This window comes from Rhodnius prolixus, unplaced genomic scaffold, assembly GCF_049639745.1.
Source record: "Rhodnius prolixus isolate KJV_2025 unplaced genomic scaffold, Rpr scaffold_6, whole genome shotgun sequence".
Lineage (NCBI taxonomy): Eukaryota > Metazoa > Arthropoda > Insecta > Hemiptera > Reduviidae > Rhodnius > Rhodnius prolixus.
Window position 1 is genome coordinate 39,553,496 of NW_027411634.1, and position 21,573 is coordinate 39,575,068.

Genomic DNA, 21,573 nt, shown 5'->3' on the forward strand with positions numbered 1-21,573 from the left:
TCTCTGATAAGCCTGGCGGTCCACCGGCCACGCGGCTCCTCATCCCAAGCAGCCTGCCATTCCAGCACGGTACGGGAACGCTCCTCCCTGGACATGGCTTCTCTATTCATTTCCTTCCTCCTTTCATATAGCCTCTTACGCTCTCCAGCTAAGAGGGCAATAGGGATGACCCCAGCAATTACCATAATTGCAGGCTCGGATACAGTGCGGTATGCCGAGGCTATTCGCAGTGCACCGAGCCTCTGCACCATGGCTAGCCTTTTTCTATACGCCGCTTTATTTAGAGCGTCCGCCCACACCTCCGCCCCATAAAGGAGTGTGGAGTGGATGACGCTCATCAGTACTCGCCGGGTGCTTGCCCGCGGGCCACCTACGTTGGCCATCAGCCTCCCCAGCAGTGCAACATTTTTCGCAGCCTTGTTCGCAGCCTGTTGGACGTGCAAACCAAAGCTCAACCTCTTGTCTACCGTCAATCCCAGGTATTTCACGGAGTTCCCAGAGATCACCTCCTCCTCACCAACAAACCATGAGATGTCGGTCGGGATCCTTTTCTTCGTTAGAACAACAACCTCCGTTTTGGCCAACGCCAGAGAAAGACCATGTTCGGCCATCCACCTATTTACCACCCGCATCACTCGATTCAGCTTCAGCTGAGCTTTATCCGTGTCACGAGCAGCAATTAGCGCCGCGACATCATCTGCGTAGCCCACTAACACAGTCTCCTCAGGCATATCTTGTCTGAGTAGACTGTCGTAGGCCACGTTCCATTAATCAGGGCCCAATATTGAGCCCTGCGCCGCGCCCGCTGTTACCGCCGAGGATCTTGGCCCGTTAGCAGTCTGATAAATGATTATCCGATTGCACAGATAATCACTCAAGACACGCAGAAGGTATTTCGGGACACGAAAATTGTTTTCTAGAGCGTGCAACACGTCAATCCACTTGATAATAATAATAATAATAATAATAATAATAATAATAATAATAATAATAATAATAATAATAATAATAATAATAATAATAATAATAATAATAATAATAATAATAATAATAATAATAATAATAATAATAATAATAATAATAATAATAATAATAATAATAATAATAATAATAATAATAATAATAATAATAATAATAATAATAATAATAATAATAATAATAATAATAATAATAATAATAATTTTTTTTTTTTATTTTTTAAGAGGGGGTGAAATGCTACTTACGCACGCTGTGCCGGACTCCCTCGCGGCCTACCGGCTAAAACACCCCCCCTACTGCCGGACCTAGCCTGGATTCACTGTGATGTCAGCATTACATCAGGCTAGGCCTCAATCCTGCCCCTACTTAGGGGACCCTGCCGAAATGGTATTCCATGTCTCTTTTTTTGGAGACGAGTACTTCTCTTGCAAAACCAGCCACTAGCGACCAATTAGTTCTGCAAGAGAGCATCGCCTCCACCAACACCTCAGGAGTCAACCGCCTGACCATCGACTCCAAATCTCTTCGGAGGCGACCCCACCTTTCACACACAAAAAAGGTGTGGTAGGCGTCGTCTCTCACTTCTGGACAATATATGCAATCTTCTTGACTCTCCTTACCCATCCTCTTGAGGTATGCTCTAAAAAGGCCATGCCCACTCAAGAGTTGGGTAAGGTAGAAGTCCACTTCTCCGAACGTCCGCCCCGTCCAGATGCCTATATCTTTGATGAGCCTGGCGGTCCATCGGCCACGCGGTTCCTCGACCCAGGCAGCCTGCCATTCCAGGACGGTTTGGGTGCGCTCCTCCCTGGACACAGCTTCCCTGTTACCTTCCGCCCTCCTCTCATAAAGCCAATAATAATAATAATAATAATAATAATAATTTTTTGAATGAGCATAGAATACTCTGTAATCTGTAAGCCCCAGAGATTGCAGTAACTATTACGACTATTGTAAACTTTTTGGTTGTTTTGCCCCCCTGCGTTCGACGGTGTACACGTCACTGTCTGATTTTAATTCCGCACACTGTGGGTTCTTTTTTCTAAAACTAAATTCCACCGCTTAACTGTTTTTTTTCACATTCCACAGAATTTGTCTTTTAGAAGGAAATTTCTTTTACGGTTTTTCCTAGACTTGGTGGAAATGTTACTTATATGTTGGTGAATTATACCCTAATACCTGATACCAAGGAAAATCATTTTCATGGCATTCTGTGAACGGATTTAGTGTTTTCTTTGATAGTCTATTTCCGGTGTACGAGGTCTGTAAATTAAGTAATGAGACTGATTTTTTTAAAATTTTTTATTCAAAAAGAATTACAATTCTACGAGTATATTGTCACCTTCAAAATAAGCCACTCAGCGCTGGAGACGTTTCTTCCACTCCTCATAGCAGTGCTCGAACTGGAATAGCCTTCAGCTGGTCGGTTACAGCCGTTTGAATGTTTTCCGACTGTCCTAAAATGAGTTCCCTTGAGGTGATTTTGTCAACTTCGGGAAGAGAAAAAAAGTCACAAGGATTCGAAGTCAGGCGAATAAGGAGGCTGAGGAGCCACAGGAATGTTTTTACTGGCCAAAAACTCTGGTTTATTGAAATTACTGTGTGACAAGGAGCATTATCGTGATGCAACACCCAAATTGTTCTTAATGTTTGGTCTTGACCCTTTTTCGATGTTTTTCAAGAACCTCTCGGTAAAAGTGTTGATTGACCGTTTGACCTTGAGATAGAAACTCTTTGTGGACGTGGTCCCGGGTTCGAATCCAGCAGCTGACCCTTAGATTTTCTCTTCCTAGGAGCTTCTTACAGCTCACTGTCCGGTGATGGACAGTGTTGTCTGTAACGAGAGAACACTGTCCGGAGGCCGGCAGTGCACTGAAAAAAGCTCCGAGCGCTAATAACCTCAGCTGTTGATGCGCTTAAAAAAAAAAATAATAATATAATTTTTTTTATACAGGGGGAAAAATGCATTATGCATATTCGTGGAGCAATACCCACGGTATTGTTATTGTTAAATTGTTAAATAATAATACTCAATTTTGCACAATTCTGTCTTTAAATTCATTATTTCTTCCAAGAAAAATCCAGCCAGCCAATAGAAATAGAGAAGGAAGAAATAGAAGTGTGCCTGAGCAGGAGTACTGCGTGCTAAAGTACCACCTGTACCCTGAGTGTATGCAAATCTGGTAAGAAGGCCTATCTCTTGGCACTACCACTTTGCATTAATTTACTAGCCGCTATCTCCAGAATACCAGTATCCACCCACTCCTCTTTGGGTACCTACCGCCCGCCGGATCTACGAGATTGTACTTGTTGCCAGTATCTCTATTACCCAAACAGCTAGACACACACCCCTAACAACATCCAGAGTTAGAGGTGTTTTTTTTACTTATCTTAAATATTATTTACTTTCATGACGATGATCCAACATTGATCTGCACGTATTTCCGAATCCACTTCCGCAGTGACAACCTTGCAGCTGTTCCAGATATACTCCCTGCTATTAACAGCTCTTAAAGCTTATGTCAGTTCGTTGCTAAACGGCTGACAAGATTCGATTACTCTGGGTAGACGAAACTGGACAGCTGACATATGAAAAACAACTCTTCACTATGAGGTGAACTTTCAAAAATAGAAGTGACCCTTAACCTGAAAGGGTCAGCTGCTAGCTAGCCGGCCCATTCATGTTTCCCCCCCCCCGCTCTGTACCTTTAACCTTTCAGTTATCATGTGTTTTTCACACGACTCCTTTTCCAGTATCTTGCAAAAAATGAAATTCTTCTTAAAGGAAGGTTACAAGCTTGTTGGTTGGTGGGTTCGAGTATAAAATAGATTAGATTAGGGCGGCCACAAGGCGCTACTCCACTGTGACCCCTTTGGATCTATGTGCACACTTATGAGCACAACTTGTAACCAGAATATTCCGTAAAATTAGTTCAACATTTTCATATTTTATTTAGATGCCACTCGGAAAATCTGTAACCAGGTTTTAGTCGCAGCTAAAAGCCAATTTTCTGAAGAGCTTTCCAGTATTTTTTTTTTCTTTAATTTTCCCGCAAACGGTTCATACAATTATATTTAAGCTCCGTACACTTAATGAACTCCTAAAAATCTTTTACTTTTCTGAGAAAACTCACTTTAAAGCATTTCAAAGGGGAAAACTCACCTTTTTAGCTTTAAACAAAGCTAACCTTAGAAACTATATACAGGGTGTTCAGCATAAGACTACGGTAACTTCGGGAGGCGATTCTGGGCATCATTTGCAACAAAAAATTCCATATAAACTATGGCTCGATTCGGCTCCGTTTTATAGATATTTTTAATTTTATGTTTTTTGAAGGTACTACTATTTTTTAGCAAAAAGCTGTCTATATTTCTCAAACTATTAAAGCTACAGCTATTTTAATAAGCTCATTAGAAAGAAGGTTAAATTTCCTTTTAAATAAGCTAATTTCTGATCTAATGATTCTGATCAGTTATATTCTTATGGTAGGTGAATTGCTTTCTTAATGCCGTCACTGTTTTGAGGCCTACTTTTTTGCAATTAATAACAGATTTCTGCGTCAATTTTTAACATAACCCCAATTATTGTATACCGTTCGAAAGGTGATCGTATGTAGATGTTTTACCTGAATAGTCCACGGTTTTTTCTTATAAAAAGTTTTTGAGAAAAATGAAGTCAAAGTTTTTGAATAAAATAGAAACTTTCTATTTCTTATGTTTGGGCCACAAAGTAAAATACTTAATATTATTATTTTGGAATACAAATTAGCTTATTTAAAAGGAAATTTAACCTTCTTTCTAATGAGCTTATTAAAATAGCTGTAGCTTTAATAGTTTGAGAAATATAGACATCTTTTTGCTAAAAAGTAGTAACACCTTGAAAAAACATAAAATTAAAAATATCTATAAAACGGAGCCGAATCGAGCCATAGTTTATATGGAATTTTTTGTTGCAAATGATGCCCAGAATCGCCTCCCGAAATTACCGTAGTCTTATGCTGAACACCCTGTATATTAAGTTGGACAAGACAAGGGTGCAATATATATACCCTAGCAAACATTTGCTTTACCCTAACGAGGCTGGCTTTGTAACTGTAACAAAACAATTTACCAAAATAACAATTTTAAATTAGAAAATTTATAAATTATAATTATTAAAATTATTAGGAGGTTGCGTAAGCGTTACACGTCAAAGACTTTTCCATTTAGAAGGGGTTATATAATAAAAGAGAGAGATTCACAGATATTTTCTAAGAAAATTTTAATTACAGACATTGCTTAATTAGACTTTTGCTTAATCAGAAATGAAAAGAGCTTTTCCAAGTTTCTAGATAAATTTTCAATGAGATAAATTCATTTTCTAAAGCTTAGCTTTATTTATTTATTTTTTTTTTATAAGAGGACACTAATTTAGCGTTTAGTTTTTCATCAATGAAAAAAACGAACATTAACATAAAAGAAGCAATTTTCCTGGAATTTTTTAAAAATAAAAATAAAATGAAGAGGATTTTCTTTAAAGAAAAAAAAAGAGAGAAAATTGCTTTTGGAAAAACAAAAACCTCACAGTTTGTTGAAAAAGCTAATTAGTAAACAAATTAACGAAATAAAATAGGAAATCTCGAATTCTATGTAATTTCTGCCCACAGTATCGACGACAAATCTCTGAATGATGAACAAAAAGAAAATTGAAAAGAAACACTCAGAGGAAAACTTAAAAAAGTATTCAATACTTAAAATTTTTTAAACCAATTTGATCAATATTAAATGGTGGACGGAGAGCTTGTTTTATAATTAAAATTGTTATATATTTTTTCTTAAAATAGTAGGATAATCCTTCTTTATAACATATATGCAATTTTTTTGCAACAACGTTGATTCAATAGATTATGAGAAAATTAAATCTTTGATTTTTTTAATGTTGACTTCAAAAATAAGTCGATGAAATAAAATCCCGAATTCGTTAATTATATCTTCACTAATTACATTTTTTTTTTTGTAGGCTATGAATGAAAATAAATTAAAAAAAAAAACAGTTGGTCACACTGCATAGATAACCTTAATTTAACAGCTGATCAGCCTGGCCAGTTACCGGCTGCCATCTTTAACTGATTAGTGACGTGTCATTCGAATTGGAATTTTATGTAGATGTGCCTACTGGGGGTCACGACGCTGTACATCAAATGGGAGAGGAGTTAGCCACATGTATGTGAGGCCCCTTTGTATATAGACAAAATCTATCAAGTAGTTTTCGAGATATTTGAAGTTAAAGATTTCACTGTTTAAAAAGAAACCAAAATTTAACTCTAAATATCTCGTTTCCTACTCGATAGATTTTTACGAAATTGTATACAATTATAGACAATAATAGTCTCCATCTTAATATATATAAATCTCGTGTCACAATGTTTGTCCTCAATGGACTCCTAAACCACTTAACCGATTATAATAAAATTCGCACACCATGTGCAGTTCGATCCAACTTGAGAGATAGGATAGTTATAGTCGCATAGATCAAATTATATAGTTATAGATCAAATTATAGTCGCAATTTTAATTTATTGCTAATTATTTGTCTGTTATTATTTGACATAACATATCAGCTGACCCGGCATGTGTCATATAAGCTACATTTTAACAGCATAATTACCACGTGTTGTTGACGCTATAAAATTAATTAAATTTATTTTGTAGTGAACGAAATACCGTATAATTCAATTATTTCCACTTTTTAAAGTTTTGGTGTTAGCATAGCCGGCCACGTGTTACTTAGACTGAAGTGTAAATTGAATTCATATTATAATGAAGATAATACAGTGAAATTAATCCTGTTTTTTACTTATTTGTGCTTCATTGATCAAAACTTTATAATTTAATTTGAATATATGTATGTAAGTATTATCACATAATTATAAAATTTAATTAAAATGTCAATGCAAAAATGATACACAATCTCCTACACTTTTCCAATAGTTGTACAAATATTTTTTTTTATTGTTTTTATTTAACCTCTATTAAAAAATATTTAGCACTTATTATTTCAATGTGCTATGATAACAAGTTTTTCAGATTTTTTTTCTTATATTTAAACGATTAAATTAGTATTTCAATTCTTATTGAAATTATTATTTAAACTCTATAATTTACGTATTAAAAGAGCCCATCAGTTGGCAGAACAAATTGAATCAAGAAATCCAGCTCAAAGAATCAGGACAGCAGAAGGTCATGCACAAGAATCTCAAGAACAGTGTAACGAACGTCTTCAAGAGAATATCATAAGAACAAGAGCAGCAGGAGAACGAGACATAGCCACAGTAGGAGCACAGGAACAATAATTTCAATTTATACATGTAAGTAATATCACATAGTTTTATAAAAGTTAATTAATATATCAATGAGAAAATGGCACAAAGCTCCCCCACACTTTTTCAATAATTGTACAAAAATTTTTATATTATTTTTATTTAACCTCCATTGAAAATTATTTTGCACTTATTATTTCAATGTGCTATGATAACATGTTTTTCAGTTCCTCTTTCTAATATTTAAACGATTAAATTATTATTTTCAGTCAAATGCCACCGAAAAAATCTAACCTCAACAACGCGAGCAGCAAAGGGTCACGACGCAAACGTATTAAAAGAGCCCATCAGTTGGCAGAACAAATCGAAACAAGAAATGCAGCTCAAAGAATCAGGACTGCAGAAAGTCGTGCACAAGAATCTCAAGAACAGCGTGACGAACGTCTGCAACAGAATATTACGAGAACAAGAGCGGCACGAGAACGAAACATAGCTACAGTACGAGTACTAGATCGACAAAGGCAACGGATCAGCCGCTCATTACCACGTGCATCATTCGTTCGGCTTGCCTTTGAATATGCACCAGATATTAACTACTCAGCGCATTCAAAAATTGCTATCGGTGGAATGGATAAAGCATGTCAATATTGCCAGGCATTGAAATTTCGGAATGAAGCAGCCGGCATGTGCTGCGCATCAGGAAAAGTTGTGCTGTCACCTCTACCCGCTCCGCCGGAGCCTTTATTATCCCTTCTTACTGGCAATTCAGATGATTCCAAATTATTTTTGCGTAAGATACGCAAATTTAATTCTTGCTTCCAAATGACGTCATTTGGGGCAACTAAAATTTGCGATCGTGCATCCGATGGACGTAATTTTGAAACTACATTCAAAATTCAAGGCCAGGTGTACCATAAAATCGGATCACTGATGCCAATGCCTGATAACAATCCGAAATTTCTTCAAATTTATTTTATGGGCGATTGTGAAGAGCGCGTGACGACTCGGTGCCTGTATAATTTTATTGAACAAGCAGAGGAAAGAGCAATTGTGATATTATTGGAAAATTTTTTAGAAGATCACAATCAACTAATTCAATTGATCAAAAGAGTTTCGCCACGACTGCAAAATGACAATTATCAAATCGTCATAAAAGCCGACAAAGTACCATTAGGTGAACATGCTGGTAGATTCAACGCTCCAACTGTTGATGAGGTTGCTGTTATCATGGTTGGTGATCCAGTTGACAAAAGATCTATAAAAATTACACGGCGAGACAACACTGTCAGTACGATTTCGGATCTACACCGTTCATATGACGCACTACAATATCCATTGATATTTTGGCAAGGACAAGATGAATATCACCTTAATATCAAACAGTATGATCCAAATACCGGTAAATTTGACAATTATCTATTTACTTTCTTACTGTATGTATAGATTTTAATTTCGTATTGCATTTTATTTTTTATTTTTTTAGGTGATTACAGAAATAATAAAGTTAGCTCAATGAACTACTACGCACACCGAATAATGGTTAGACAACATCAAGACAATTATATCCTTCGATATCGTCAGCTGTTCCATCAATACATTGTTGATATGTATGCTAAGGTCGAAAGCGAACGCTTGCGATTCCTTCGATTCAACCAGGCAAAACTACGATCGGAAGAATATATTCACTTACGAGATGCTGTTGCTGGAAACATCGATGGAAATTTAAATCCCAATGACATCGGTAATGCTTTCATTTTACCTTCAAGCTACATCGGCAGTCCACGGAACATGCAGGAATACATACAAGATGCGATGACTTACGTACGTCATTACGGCCGACCGGATTTATTTATTACATTCACATGTAATCCGAATTGGGAAGAGATACAAACTTTACTATTGCCAGGACAACAAGCCATTCATCGTCATGATTTAACTGCACGTGTGTTTAAACAAAAATTGAAATCTTTAATTGATTTTATTGTTAAATATTCAATTTTTGGTATCACACGTTGTTGGCTGTATACGATAGAGTGGCAAAAGCGAGGTTTGCCTCATGCCCACATTTTGGTTTGGCTTAAAGATAGAATCCGTCCTGAAGAAATCGATCAAATAATTTCAGCCGAAATTCCAGACCCATTAATTGATCAAGAATTATTTGATATTGTCACCAAACACATGATCCATGGGCCATGCGGTGCTTTCAACATGACGTCACCGTGCATGGAAAATGGAAAATGTAAAAAAAACTTCCCAAAGCCGCATACGAATGACACGATCACGGATATTGATGGTTATCCAATGTATCGCCGCAGAAGTACTGAGAATGGTGGCCACACATTTACAATGCGACTGCCGAACTTTCCAAATCAAGTTGAGTTTGATAATCAGTGGGTGGTACCATACTCACCACTACTTTCAAAAACTTACAAAGCTCATATCAATGTTGAGCTTTGCAGTTCTGTTAAATCAATTAAGTATATTTGTAAATATGTAAACAAAGGCAGTGATTTGGCCATATTTGAAGTACAAAACATAAATAAAAATGACGAAATAGCACGATACCAAATGGGCAGATACATTAGCAGCAATGAAGCTATTTGGCATATTCTCAGCTTTCCCATCCACGAAAGAGATCCTGCTGTCCAACATCTGGCAATACATCTTGAAAACGGTCAACGTGTATACTTCACTGAAGCAAATGTTCTCCAAAGAGCGTTCGAAGCTCCGAAAACGACTCTAACTGAATTTTTTACATTGTGTCAAAAACCTGATGTTTTTGGCCAATTCGCGAAGACATTGGTGTTTGGTGATGTTCCACGTTATTTCACATGGAACAAATCCAGTAAAAAATGGGAGCCACGGAAACAAGGAAAACCACATCCTTCCATTACAGGCATATTCAAAGCTAAGACATTGGGGAGACTTTACACGGTACATCCAAAGCAACGTGAGTGCTTCTATTTACGTTTGTTATTGGTGAATGTTCCCGGACCAACGTCTTTTGAATTTTTACGAACAGTTAATGGTCGAGTATTCAATACATACCAGGATGCATGTCGTGAACTGCAATTGCTAGAAGACGATAACCATTGGGACTTAACGCTTGCTGATGCTGCGATGACATCAACACCGAATAACATTCGTCAGTTATTTGCAATTATTTTGACGACATGTTATCCCTCGCAAGCACAAACTTTGTGGGAAAAATATAAAAATTATATGACAGAAGACATCTTGCACCGAATTAGACAAACAAATCAATGCCAAAACATAGATTATACACCAGAGATGTACAATGAAGCATTGGTCTTGATCGAGGATTTATGTGTTCTTATTTCAAATTTACCACTTAATCATTATGGTATGCCATCACCTAATCGTCCAGCCACCGACTTAGTCAATACCGATTTACAACGAGAAAACCAATATGACCATGGAAGTTTAGCAACAATTATCATGAACAGTGAACCATTACTGACAGCAGAACAAAAAATTATTTATGATCGGATTATGCTGGCTGTTGCTGCTGAACAAGGCGGTTTTTTTTTCTTGGATGCACCCGGTGGAACCGGTAAGACATTTTTAATATCGTTGATTCTTGCCAAAATACGGTCGCAACAAAAAATCGCATTAGCAGTAGCATCGTCAGGCATTGCGGCTACTTTACTGGATGGTGGGCGAACAGCACATTCAACATTCAAGCTGCCATTGGACGTTCACAATAAACCAGATGCAATGTGTAACATCAAAAAGAATAGTGGAATAGCTGCAGTGTTGCGGAAGAGTTCTATAATAATTTGGGATGAGTGCACAATGGCACACAAATATTCACTTGAAGCATTAAACAGAACTATGCAAGATTTAAACAGCAATAATAAACTTTTCGGTGGTGCTATCTTACTTTTGTCTGGTGACTTCCGGCAGACCTTACCGGTTATACCTCGCTCTACTTTCGCGGATGAGATTAATGCATGTTTGAAACAATCATTCTTATGGCGAAGTGTTGAAACACTTCGATTGACCATAAATATGCGAGTACAATTGCAAAATGATCCATCAGCACAAATATTTTCCGAACAACTACTAGATATTGGGAACGGTAAAATAGAACTGCAACCAAATACGCAATGCATTAAACTACCAGACAATTTTTGCACTGTTGTTCAAGATAAAAATGAATTGATTCAGAGTATTTTCCCGGATATACAGAATAATTATTTGAATCATGAATGGCTTAGTCAACGGGCGATTTTGGCAGCCAAAAACGTTGATGTTGACGAAATTAACTTCCAGATACAACAGTTGTTACCAGGCGATCTGATGTCTTTTAAATCAATCGATACTGTTGTTGATGAAAATGAAAGTGTAAATTTTCCGATTGAATTTTTAAATTCATTAGATATCCCTGGAATGCCACCACATAATCTTCGATTAAAGATTGGTTCCCCTATTATTCTCCTCCGTAATTTGAATCCACCTCAATTATGTAACGGTACGCGTTTGGTCATCAAAAAGATCACCGGAAACATTCTTGAAGCAACCATTTTGGCTGGGAAGTTTAAAGGAAAAGTGGTCCTGCTGCCACGTATTCCGATGATACCATCAGATTCTACCATACCCTTCAAAAGGCTACAGTTTCCAATTCGTTTAGCTTTCGCCATGTCTATAAATAAATCTCAAGGTCAAACAATGTCCATTTGTGGTTTAGATTTGGAAAACCCATGTTTTTCTCATGGGCAACTATATGTTGCGTGTTCACGTGTTGGGAAACCGTCGAATCTATTTGTCTTAGCTAAAGACAGGTTAACCAAAAACATTGTGCACCGATTGGTGTTAAATTAAATTGAAATTGAAAGTATTTATAATTCAAAAAAATAGATATTAATGTTTAAAAGTTTAAGACTGTCTGCCTTGCCTACCTCATTCATGAGTTTAAGCGTCACATGTTATTTACTGTATTATACTGTAATATACTTATATTTGTTATAAAATTAAATGGAAATAATAAATCTGATAAATTTTTATTTTGTACCTATTGATTTCTGCTTAATATCAAGTGTAAGAACATTTTAATTAATTGTGTTCAACGTACTTCCCCTTCAAATCTCAATCCAATGAATTTGTATACCAACATCAACATTTTCGTCTTTGTTCGTAAATAATTTCATTGTACTAAAGGGTTATAGTAGTAGAAAGTCAAATAAGGAGATCACCATATTTTTTTACAAACACCATCTGTGTGAAAAAGCATAGTGGACTCCGTGACTGATTTCTCTTATTGTTCCTCCTAGATTGTTTACTATAATGTAATATAACAAAAACTTTAGCCACAGCAACGCGTGGCCGGGTCAGCTAGTATACAAGTAAAATGTAAACAAAATCTATCGAGTAGTTTACGAGATATTTGAAGTTAACGATTTCACTGTTACTAAGGAATCTAAAATTTAACTCTAAATATCTCGTTTCCTACTCGATAGACTTTTACGAAATTGTATACAATTATAGACAATAATAGTCTCCATATACAAGTAAAATGTAAACAAAATCTATCGAGTAGTTTACGAGATATTTGAAGTTAACGATTTCACTGTTACTAAGGAATCTAAAATTTAACTCTAAATATCTCGTTCCCTACTCGATAGATTTTTACGAAATTGTATACAATTATAGACAATAATAGTCCCCATATACAAGTAAAATGTAAACAAAATCTATCGAGTAGTTTACGAGATATTTGAAGTTAACGATTTCACTGTTACTAAGGAATCTAAAATTTAACTCTAAATATCTCGTTTCCTACTCGACAGATTTTTATGAAATTTTATACAATTGTAGACAAAACTATTCTCCATATTCAGGTAAAATGTAACTCAGGTAAAACAAAATCTATCGAGTAGTTTTCGAGATATTTAAAGTTAAAGATTTTACTGTTTCAAACGAAACCAAAATTTAACTCTAAATATCTAGTTTCCTACTCGACAGATTTTTACGAAATTTTATACAATTGTAGACAATAATAGTCTCCATATACAAGTAAAATATAAACAAAATCTATCGAGTAGTTTACGAGATATTTGAAGTTAACGATTTCACTGTTACTAAGGAATCTAAAATTTAACTCTAAATATCTCGTTTCCTACTCGACAGATTTTTACGAAATTGTATACAATTGTAGACAATAATAGTCTCCATATACAAGTAAAATGTAAACAAAATCTATCGAGTAGTTTACGAGATATTTGAAGTTAACGATTTCACTGTTACTAAGGAATCTAAAATTTAACTCTAAATATCTCGTTTCCTACTCGACAGATTTTTACGAAATTTTATACAATTGTAGACAAAACTATTCTCCATATTCACGTAAAATGTAACTCAGGTAAAACAAAATCTATCGAGTAGTTTTCGAGATATTTAAAGTTAAAGATTTTACTGTTTCAAACGAAACCAAAATTTAACTCTAAATATCTAGTTTCCTACTCGACAGATTTTTACGAAATTTTATACAATTGTAGACAAAACTATTCTCCATATTCAGGTAAAATGTAAACAAAATCTATCGAGTAGTTTTCGAGATATTTGAAGTTAAAGATTTTACTGTTTCAAACGAAACCAAAATTTAACTCTAAATATCTCGTTTCCTACTCGACAGATTTTTACGAAATTTTATACAATTGTAGACAAAACTATTCTCCATGTACAAGTAAAATGTAAACAAAATCTATCGAGTAGTTTACGAGATATTTGAAGTTAACGATTTCACTGTTACTAAGGAATCTAAAATTTAACTCTAAATATCTCGTTTCCTACTCGACAGATTTTTACGAAATCTTATACAATTGTAGACAAAACTATTCTCCATATTCAGGTAAAATGTAAACAAAATCTATCGAGTAGTTATCGAGATATTTGAAGTTAAAGATTTCACTGTTTCAAACGAAACCAAAATTTAACTCTAAATATCTCGTTTCCTACTCGACAGATTTTATTGATTTTATTACTTGATAATGGCGTAATGATATTATTGCTATTAAATTTGAATAAAGCTTTTTGTGCGTTTCTAGATGGCTGAAATTAGTAGCTGAATGATGGAAAAAAATTTTTTAGGGTACTTGCTGATGTGTACCTTTTGTGGTTTATCCAACCCCCTCTTGATTAACTTTTCAAACTGTTAAGGGTTTTGTTAAGGAAATAGAATAATTTAGTTGTTATACGTAATATAAGTTCCGTTAACTTCCGCACGAAGGCTTGTAAATGGTTTAGGGAATCGGAAGTTTGTAATTACTTTTTTTTTTTGCAAGTATTCAGCAACTTGACGGACAGTATTACTTAGTCTTGTTGAAATGTTGAAGTTAAGTTGTTTTTTTTTTCTTTAAGAACTTTTTATTTCTGTATTCATGAAAACTTCATAAAAAAAAAGTTTTCTGCTTCAAAAAATATTAAGTACACGTCAGATTTAATTTTTATTGGTGTTTAAAAAGCTTTTGAATAATATAGAACTTAAGAACTCAGTAGAGGTACTTTATTATTAGTGGGTTATTTCAAAGTTTATTACCAAAAGTAGCCTTTTTTTTTTTAGATAATTTACTCACATTTTAGGGAACATTTTTTCAGGGTTCAGGGGGGACTTCAAAATAAAAATACTTGATTTTGGTACTTTGCTTGCTAGTAGTAGTGAAAGAATGTAAGTTCATCAAAATATTCTTTGATTAGTTGACTCCTACTGAGAAAAGAAAAAAAAATTAGTTGCTTTAATTAAAAGAGAAAGTTAACACAGTTTTTCACTTTCCATTAAAGTGAAAATATGAAAAGAGGGTTAGATAATTTTCCAAGTTAATCTGATTGTTGCTAAGATTTCATCAATATTAATGTGAAATATGCGTGATGAAAGTGCGCCTCTGGACGACCATTAAGGTGCTGCTGGAACCAGCAGCAGGTGGGCGAGTCATTACGTTGTGTGGGGAAATGGCAATGGTACTTCCGGCTAACAGCCACTCCAAGGGTACTCTGCCACTTCCTGCTGCCAACAGGAAGTAGGAGTTTTAAACAGCGTGGCTGGTACTTTCTCATTAAGACACCTCCCTTCCCACCAGCAATACCGGAAATATGTAATTATTATAACATTTACCTCCTCTGAAATCCAAGCGGTAGTAGACTGCTCTGTGTTCTCCTCGCTACGCTGAGATGAACCTCATCAAGCGGTAATTTGCCGTACATACGCGCCTGTTTCTCTCTGTTTTAGTACGTACTAAACGCTGGAATCAGATTAATAGAAAGTAGATCCAGGGCTTTGAATCGTAATTGTAAGCCAGATTTTGCGTAAAAATTGCTGAATATGTTGTCTGCAATTCAGCAACATCTTAAGTAGATCTTATAAATACTCACAATTCTTTCATTTATGCCCCCAATCACTTCAAAGACAAGAAAAGTATTTTACCTATATAACTTTTTTTGTTAACTCCATTTATTTAAAAAAATAAATAAAGATAAAAAAGAGAGAAAGAACAAGTTTCTCATGACGTCATAGCGTCACTGGAGGAAGTGAGCACAGCTGGGTTTTATAATAGCTAAATGATGTAGTTTCCGGTTACGCGGCAGATAGTAGCACTTACAACTTCTTATCTCTTGGTTGGAAGCCCTGAGGCTAGTTACCACAATTCTTGGAACTCTTCCTAAAATGGACGACGCCATTTCTACAAGCTAGGACATGATAAAAGAACTTTAAGGGGGAGAGGGGGCAAAAAATTATATTTATATCAAAAGGTGGGGGAAAACAAGAAAATGCATTACGTCATTTACTAATTAATGGGCTGTTGAGGAAAGCAGTGATACGAGGAGGCGATTTCACAAAAAAAAAAAAAAAAAATCACCTAAAAGCCATGTTTAACTGACGGAAATAGTAAATTTAGTCTTCCGGTAAAGCGTTTTGTGGGACAGATATTTTTGGTTATATAAACCAAAATTTGGGAAATTCACACAAAAAAAGGAAACGCTCGTAAATACGTGTAAAAATTCGTTAACGATACTTTGCAGGATAATAATCGTATATTCCAAGACCTGCGAAGCTAATATGTATTATGGTACTGGGTTCGATTCCCGGTCTAAGGCCTTGTATTTTATTTAATTGTTAATATAAGAAATTTACAGTAAAGTATGTTAGGCGATTATAGGCTAGACCCGCAAAGCTAAGATGTATTGCGGCACTAGTCTAGCCCTTGTATTTTATTTAATGGTTAATATGAGAAATTTACAGTAAAGTATGTTAGGCGATTATAGGCTAGACCCGCAGTACTAAGATGTATTGCGGCACTAGTCTAGCCCTTGGATTTTATTTAATGGTTAATATGAGAAATTTATAGTAAAAAAGAATGTTAGACGATTATAGGCTAGACCCGCAAAGCTAAGATGTATTGCGGCACTAGTCTAGCCCTTGTATTTTATTTAATGGTTAATATGAGAAATTTACAGTAAAGTATGTTAGACGATTATAGGCTAGACCCGCAAAGCTAAGATGTATTGCGGCACTAGTCTAGCCCTTGTATTTTATTTAATGGTTAATATGAGAAATTTACAGTAAAGTATGTTAGGCGGTTATAGTCTAGACCCGCAAAGCTAAGATGTATTGTGGCACTAGTCTAGCCCTTGGATTTTATTTAATGGTTAATATGAGGAATTTATAGTAAAAAAGAATGTTAGGCGGCTATAGGCTAGACCCGCAATACTAAGATGTATTGCGGCACTAGTCTAGCCCTTGGATTTTATTTAATGGTTAATATGAGAAATTTATAGTAAAAAAGAATGTTAGACGATTATAGGCTAGACCCGCAAAGCTAAGATGTATTGTGGCACTAGTCTAGCCCTTGGATTTTATTTAATAGTTAATATGAGGAATTCGCAGTAAAGTATGTTTGCTAGTCGCCTCCGTCCACGACACCTAATTGGTAGATGGACGTAAAGCCCGCCTGAAAAAATAGGCAATTTCTTTATTTTACTTTACTTTACTACTTTCTCGTATATTCTGTTTGTGCGGAATCGGAAATTGTAATAATTACGTAATTTTCTTTAGTATTTTGAACACTTTTTATATATAAAAAAAGTAATTTGAATCACCTAATTGGTTCTTTAAGGATTGATGTAAAAAAAGGACATCTCAAATAGAGTCTACTGACATCTCTATCAGCCAATAGACCAATCAGCACGAAATCTCTAAACTTCCCTCTGGGTCCATCCCTTTGTTTATCCTGTTAGAACATAACTTTGAAGATGACGACTTTCCTTGTTAGATGCACTTGAATACAAACAACTATCTGCACACAAGGGTCGGTCGTCCTTCTTGTCTTCGTGCCCTGGAGGTATTGGTCCCTTAGTTCTTGCAGGATCAAGTTAGGCAAAGCAATAATTAGCTCATTCTTTCATCTACCAAACTTACTGAAGGATGAGCTCTGATTTATTGGATTTAGTTACTCTGGGACAGGGGAGTCGCCCAACTTTTATTTGATCATGGACCCACGTATATAATTTTTCGAAATCTCCATCGGTCCCCCCATAAAAGTAATTTTCAGTTAATTAAAAATAAAACTATCTATTAGGTACTGCGTTTGTACATTTATTTTATGATTTTAAACATTTTGTTAAAGTAATTTTACATTGTGTAACCAATAGTTTTATGAAAAATATCTTATTGTTGAAATTTAAATACCTTAATATTTATTAAATAATAAGTAAAGTAACGACAGTATTGCTTCTTAATTAATGAGATGGGTGTGCCTGGTGTATCTTTGCAAGGTTCGCTATATTGGGTTCGAAATTGTTTTTCCTTCGACCTGCTGGCTCAGATCGACCCCTACTTTGGTATACTTTTGGTGATAGACCTCTGCTCCTGGGAAATTGTGTTTTTTTTTTAAGTTAAAGGCCAACAGCTACTTTTTGTCTCCAAAATGGCTCCTTAAAGTTCCTTTAAGTTCTTCTTCATCTACTTCATTGGAGGTTCAAAGTACCTTTCTTTTCCTTCAGTTGCATTCTAGTTGTTCATCCTATATCCCAAATTTCTTTTTCGAAACTTTATCCTTTCGAGTCGAGCTAAAAAAAAAAAACTTTCCGTCGGTAGTATGTTTAACAGAAAAATTTCTAGTTTTAACTATTAGGAGCTTTTTGTACGGCGATGAACAAGATTCTCTTTAACAAGGGAACACATATAGGTGCGGCTGCAACTATTAAATTTTATTAAGGAGGGGCGGAGCGTTGGTGTAGTGGTTATGAAGCGTGGCTTCTAAAAGCTACATTTGTTTGGAAAAATGGCAACAGTAAAGTATGGGGCTTCCGCCCCCCCCCCGTTCACCCCGTTCACCTAGTTAGACGTTAAGCCCCACCTTGAAAATTAAACCAAAATTATAAATTTGAGGTCTATTAGTTTGCCGGAAATGATATTTTACTTATCCCATTTTTTTTCCCCCCAGTTTAGAGATATTATTTCGAAAATGATACCCATGAACGTGAATTTGTGTAAGTAATCGCCTATTTTTTTCAGGTCCAACTACCAATTAGGTGTCGTGGAAGGAGGAGACTAGCAAACATAATTTACTGCGAATTCCTCATATTAACCATTAAATAAAATACAAGGCCTATACTAGTACCGCAATACATCTTAGCTTTGCGGGTCTAGCCTATAACCGCCTAACATCTTTACTATAAATTTCTCATATTAACCATTAAATAAAATCCAAGGGCTAGACTAGTACCGCAATACATCTTAGCTTTGCGGGTCTAGCCTATAAACGCCTAACATACTTTACTATAAATTTCTCATATTAAACATTAAATAAAATCCAAGGCCTAGACTAGTACCGCAATACATCTTAGCTTTGCGGGTCTAGCCTATAACCGCCTAACATACTTTACTATAAATTTTTCATATTAACCATTAAATAAAATCCAAGGCCTATACTAGTACCGCAATACATCTTAGCATTGCGGGTCTAGCCTATAACCGCCTAACATCTTTACTATAAATTTCTCATATTAACCATTAAATAAAATCCAAGGGCTAGACTAGTACCGCAATACATCTTAGCTTTGCGGGTCTAGCCTATAACCGCCTAACATACTTTACTATAAATTTCTCATATTAAACATTAAATAAAATCCAAGGCCTAGACTAGTACCGCAATACATCTTAGCTTTGCGGGTCTAGCCTCTAACCGCCTAACATACTTCACTGTAAATTTCTTATATTAACCATTAAATAAAATCCAAGGGCTAGACTAGTACCGCAATACATCTTAGCTTTGCGGGTCTAGCCTATAACCGCCTAACATACTTTACTATAAATTTCTCATATTAAACATTAAATAAAATCCAAGGCCTAGACTAGTACCGCAATACACCTTAGCTTTGCGGGTCTAGCCTATAACCGCCTAACATACTTTACTATAAATTTTTCATATTAACCATTAAATAAAATCCAAGGCCTATACTAGTACCGCAATACATCTTAGCATTGCGGGTCTAGCCTATAACCGCCTAACATAGTTTACTATAAATTTTTCATATTAACCATTAAATAAAATCCAAGGCCTAGACTAGTACCACAATACATCTTAGCTTTGCGGGTCTAGCCTATAACCGTCTAACATACTTTACTATAAATTTCTTATATTAACCATTAAATAAAATCCAAGACCTAGACTAGTACCGCAATACTTCTTAGCTTTGCGGGTCTCGCCTCTAACCGCTCGGCGCCTGTGAACTTGTGTAATATTGAAGTCAATTCTTTTTTAGTATAAATTGTGAGCTCCTAGAAATCTGCGGTTAGAGATAGGTCATGTGAGTGTACACACTAATTTTCGTTGTATTTTATTCCTTTTTTACGTGATTTGTTTTTATAACGTGACCAACTGAGTTCAGCTGTTTCTCTTTATGTTGAAGTCACCAAGTTTCTTTTTTTGCATTCAAAAGTTGTTTTTAATTAATTTATTTTTCTAATTGATTTCGTATTTTCCTTTTGATAGATGAAGGAATGAATTTTCCTTTGAAGAAATTTAGAGAAAAAATACCCTTTTTTATTATTATTTACCTGTTTTTAATTAGGGAGACTTTTCCGCATGAATTTGTTTAAATGAGTTAATAAGTCTCCTAAGAAATGAGTTTCAGAAAAAACTGAAATATCTCTTTGGAATCTGTACTAAAAAGTGCGAACTCAGTTTATTAGATTTCAACCAATAGTTAACATGATTGATTTGTTTCTGAAATTAATCAAGCTAATTATCAAGTGAAGGGAACCAACTGGCGGTTGTCATAACAACGAAGCAATCTCCTACAACAAGATTATACAAAGCACAGGTCCATCCATTTCAATGGATCCAGCTTCTATGCTATTTGATTGTTATCTCCATGGTAACAAGTTAGCCATCGTTTCCACGTTCTCATCTCTTTTTGATCACTTAAGAGCAGTTGAGATGAAGTAGATACCATAACTTGAGGCATCTGCACCCAAAAAACTGGATGAAAATCTTGTATACAGGGTGTTCAGCATAAGACTACGGTAACTTCGGGAGGCGATTCTAGGCATCATTTGCAACAAAAAATTCCATATAAACTATGGCTCGATTCGGCTCCGTTTCATAGATATTTATAATTTTATGTTTTTTCAAGGTATTTACTACTTTTTAGCAAACAGTTGTCTATATTTCTCAAACTATTAGAGCTAAAGAAAGTTCATTCAGCTCATTAGAAAGAAGGTTAAATTTCCTTTTAAATAAGCTAATTTATATTTCAAAATAGTAATATTAAGTATTTCAAATTGTGGCCCAAACATAAGAAATAGCAAGTTTCTAATTTTTTCCCAAAACATTTGACTTCATTTTTCTCAAAAACATTTTATAATAATATAATAATAATAATAAAATTTTTATTAATTTAAAAAATAATACAGCAATATAAAACATAAAAAACAAAACACAAATAATGCATGGATTTTACTCCGTCTGCATGAATTGCAATGAAATTAAAAATGTTAACCAAAAAATTATAAATGTTTAAATAAAAAAACTTAAAATTCTTTTTTACTATTGAAAAAATAAATTTTATAACTAATATAATGTGGAAGAAACAAAAATTGAAATTTTGCCAAATTAAATTTTTAAGATTTTACAAAACAAAATGGCGAAAAAATAAAATTATTTTTCTTTTAAATTAATACAGAGAAAAGAGGTCAATAATCCCATTGTTCCAACAGCCAAGTTCTATACCTGGATGCATCTCTTAGAAATGAACACAGATTATTCCAGTTTTTTCC

At 35.0% G+C, this 21,573-nt stretch overlaps 3 protein-coding genes across 3 annotated transcripts in view; 2 read left to right on the forward strand and 1 right to left on the reverse strand.

Annotated features, from left to right (window-relative positions):
• Positions 1-21,573, reverse strand: part of LOC141460392 (spondin-2-like) — a 437,381-nt gene that overhangs the window by 121,436 nt on the left and 294,372 nt on the right. The gene's annotated exons all lie outside the window — the stretch shown is intronic.
• Positions 7,551-10,492, forward strand: LOC141460313 (uncharacterized). The gene is made up of 3 exons (XM_074140203.1): positions 7,551-8,676; positions 8,761-10,426; positions 10,468-10,492. The coding sequence occupies exons 1-3, from the start codon at positions 7,551-7,553 to the stop codon at positions 10,490-10,492; spliced, it is 2,817 nt and encodes a 938-aa protein (XP_073996304.1).
• Positions 10,410-12,403, forward strand: LOC141460391 (ATP-dependent DNA helicase pif1-like). The gene has a single exon (XM_074140322.1). It carries the CDS (start codon positions 10,500-10,502, stop codon positions 12,120-12,122), a length of 1,623 nt encoding a protein of 540 aa, XP_073996423.1. The 5' UTR covers positions 10,410-10,499; the 3' UTR covers positions 12,123-12,403.